Here is a 3,739-nt window from a genome sequence, read left to right on the forward strand (position 1 = left end):
CATTTCATTACACCAAATACACAAAATAATGTTATTTTTAGCAACATCATATGACCCCTTTAATAGTGTATTTGACCCACTTAACTGGGACGTATGTTCATCTTTGTAAGTAATTTTATAATTCTTTTGTCTTTGAAATATGGTAAAATTGTAACTGCTGGATGTACTGACAAGCATTTCTGGTAAACTAAAATGTACTTTAATGTAATTTCTATTGAAACTTGTATGTCATGTATGTAGAAATATTTGTAATAACACATTTGTAAATATGAAGTTGCAACTTAGTACATTCAAAATTAACTTTAAATGTGCTTTAGTATGTTAGTTAACAGTGTACTTCTTTAAAGCATGACAAAAGATTACAAAAACATTATGAGGTAAAATGTACTTTAAGGTAAAACTTAATTTGAGATTATTACATAGTGCACGTTTTGAAAGTACACTTAAGTGTGTTAGGAAACATGTGTCTTGTCCAACAACCCTCTATGGACACCTTGGCAATTGAATCGCCATTGGCTATTACATTTTTTAGTTCACTCGCCAGACTGATTGATAAAATACGTCATATAAGTGTTCAAGTGGTCAAGTGCAAAGACCGCAAGTGTGGGTATTTGGACAAGGCAATAGTCATGAAAGTGGCTCGTTAAGTGCACTTAAGTTTTATTTCAGTAATATTATCTGTAAGTAGTTTTTTTTTTCTTTTTATAATACATCACAAGTGTACACTGAAAACAATAAGCACTTCTTTTTCACAAAAAAAGGTATCTTACTTGGTTGACAAATGTGCAACTAAGATAACTTATGAATGAATTAATGATTGAGAATATTCTCTTTTTTGTATTTACAGTATGAGTTTGTTATTGACGTGGCAATTATAATGAGTGTTAAAACACTATTGTAGCAAGCTATACTGTACTATAAGTACATAGTATTTATATTGACTAAACCCTAAATATGTTAAGAACCTAACAAACTTGAAATGACTGAGTCTAGAGAGGAATATGAGGTTAGGAGAGCTGCTTTAGCAGTGAATGTGGCTGCGGTAAAGTTGGTTTTATGTTGGACATTCGTTAGACATTAGATCTTTTCTTCAGCATCAATTTACATGTAATCGCATAATAGTCATGGATCATGCTTAATCTTGTTCAGATCACATTTAAAAGCATAATATCAAAATTATTAATAATATTATTATTCGATGATGTAATTGTTTTAAAGGCACAATATGTAAGATTTTTTTATTAAAATATCCAAAAACCACTAGAATGAATAAGCGCCCTCTAGCGGCGAAAATTACATATTGTGCCTTTAAGCATCTGAAGTGAAAACGGCCTCACAAGGATCCCCACTTGGACACTTCAAGTTAGGGAGTGTCTCAAAAGAGCAAAATCCACAATAAACTTGGTTAAATATGTGCATTATTCCATAAAAACAATAAAAACGTGAACCTTTTACATGTAGTTTATGTTAGCAAATAGATTAAGTATAGTAAATAATTTTTAACTTTTATATGATTAATATATACGTTATAAATATGAAAGTAAACTGAATGTCTTAAATCTATTTAACTTTGTGGCTGTTTTATCGAAAGAGCTCAAATCACCCACAATGTATTTATACATACATGCAGCATATAATACACAACTTTTAAGATTTAAAAAAAAAAATTGCATTTGTTATGAATTTTTTTAATATTTAAATCTACATAACTTCCTGGTCATTTGACCCGATGATTGTAATATCTTCACACAATCCTGTCACACATCATACACAACTTGGATTTTGGAAATATGATTTTGTGAATTTTTTATGATTTTTTCAAATATTCAAATTTATACAACTTCCTGATCATGTGACCTCATGTTGCCACACCCACTGTATTATATTCATGAACATATTTCACACATTGTACTAGGGCTGCACAATTAATCGAATTTCTAATCGCAATTACAATTATGGATGCCACAATTACGTAATCGTTCAAAGCGGCAATTAATCGTTCAAAGTCCACTTATGTTATTCTGTGTGCTTAAGATGCGTTTTTTTCTCTCTACATGTTATCTTAAGGGTTTTTCCGATTATTTTAATTTTAGTATAACATTATAATACCATTCCTATTTTTACTTTTTTATAATTTAAAGAAGAAACCAATCCGATATATATTTGACATCTGAGGCTTAATACTATAGAAAAGCACTAAAGGTTTTTCAGTTAGAGTGTTTTCAGCTTGTTTATTTTCATATAAAAATACAGCATGCAGTTGCATCAAACAATGGTATAAACATCATTCAATGTAAATTGTGATAATCGTAATTTATAATCGCAATTACAATTTCAAGGGAATAATCACCAATTATGATTTTTGTCATAATCGTGCAGCCCTACATTGTACATTCATATTTTTTTCTGTTGAAAATACAGTTGTTGTTTTTAGACAATTTTTGGAATTATTGAAAACTATTTTACTTCTTGGTCATGTGGCCTGATATTGTTACACAAGTCTGGTTCATATTCACAAACATTTCTCATACAAAAATATTTACATTGCGATATTATGTGCATGACAAATGTTTATGAATGTAATACAGTGGGTGTGGCAATATGAGGTCCCACGACCAGGAAGTTATAAAGATTTATATATTTCAAAATTCACGATAAATACATAAAATCAATTTCCAAGTCATGTATGATCTGTTACAAGTGCTAGTGAATATATTACAGGTGATGTGACAGCAAGTTATATGTACTGGAAAATTTAAAAAATTATAATAATTAAAACTACACAGACTGACATTTCTAATATCCAAGTCATGATGTGTTAGAAGTGTTACTGAATATATTACAGTTGCCATAATAACACCCGTTTCTACCAGTTAAATGTTGGAGTACAATGTAATAACAATGTAACAATTCATAGTGAATATCCCATTCACAGCTTAAAATTAGTATTAATGTTTTTCCACTTAATATATTTTTACATTTTATTTGCATGATGCTTGGAAAGCGTATCTTTTTTATTATTTTTACGCACTTTTGAGACGGTCCCTTAACTTGTCTCTCTGGAGAGGAAGTACACTAAATCGTACAATCGTCAACAGCACACACAGCGCGTTTTAACAGCAAAAGGCATGGCCGACTGCTGGTTTAGTTGTTGTTTTTGACCAATTTGAGAAGGTTTGAGTCATCACGTCACTAGCCATGCTGATCTAGCCTAACTTAGTTTTAAAAGTTAGCTTGACGGCTGCGTCGCATAAGCTGTCCAGGGCTGCTAACAGCACATCCGACACATTAGTGAATGTGTTCATGTATGAAGGTAGAATGACGTCAAAAAGATTTGCATACGCAGGTGCGTGCCTAGGGACGCGTGAGCGGGCAAACTCTCGTAGTCCTCGTCGCCCTCCGACGACCCGCCGTCACTTTCCACCTCCGACATCTCCAGACTCGCCAGGACCGTCTCGGTGCGCAACTCCATGCGTGAAGGTCTAAACGCGCGGGTGAGACGCGCAGATGTGAAACGGCGAAACGAGCGCAAACATTACTGCCGCTACCACCGACAGCGTCATCTCAGCGACGCCGCGACGTCAGCGTGACGCAGCGCTCCCGCGATCAATCAGAGCGCTGTTCTGCGGAGCAAACATGAATATTCATGAGTATCCCGTTTCGTGTTAAAGCGACACTGGACATATTAGTGCGTTTTCACTGGATCACAAAAACTTTTCAACAAGGTCATATGTTTCAG

The 3,739-nt window shown here is 33.5% G+C and overlaps 1 protein-coding gene across 1 annotated transcript in view; it reads right to left on the reverse strand.

Annotated features, from left to right (window-relative positions):
• LOC107678377 (mitoferrin-1-like) overlaps positions 1–3,472 on the reverse strand; it is a 21,274-nt gene extending 17,802 nt beyond the window's left edge. The window contains exon 1 of the mRNA XM_016473615.1: positions 3,379–3,472. Within this exon, the coding sequence (XP_016329101.1) occupies positions 3,379–3,472 (94 nt within the window). The remainder of the gene's footprint in view (positions 1–3,378) is intronic.
• Between the last annotated feature and the right edge of the window lie 267 nt (positions 3,473–3,739).

This window comes from Sinocyclocheilus anshuiensis, unplaced genomic scaffold (genome assembly GCF_001515605.1).
Source record: "Sinocyclocheilus anshuiensis isolate Anshui unplaced genomic scaffold, SAMN03320099.WGS_v1.1 scaffold112, whole genome shotgun sequence".
Classification (NCBI taxonomy): domain Eukaryota; kingdom Metazoa; phylum Chordata; class Actinopteri; order Cypriniformes; family Cyprinidae; genus Sinocyclocheilus; species Sinocyclocheilus anshuiensis.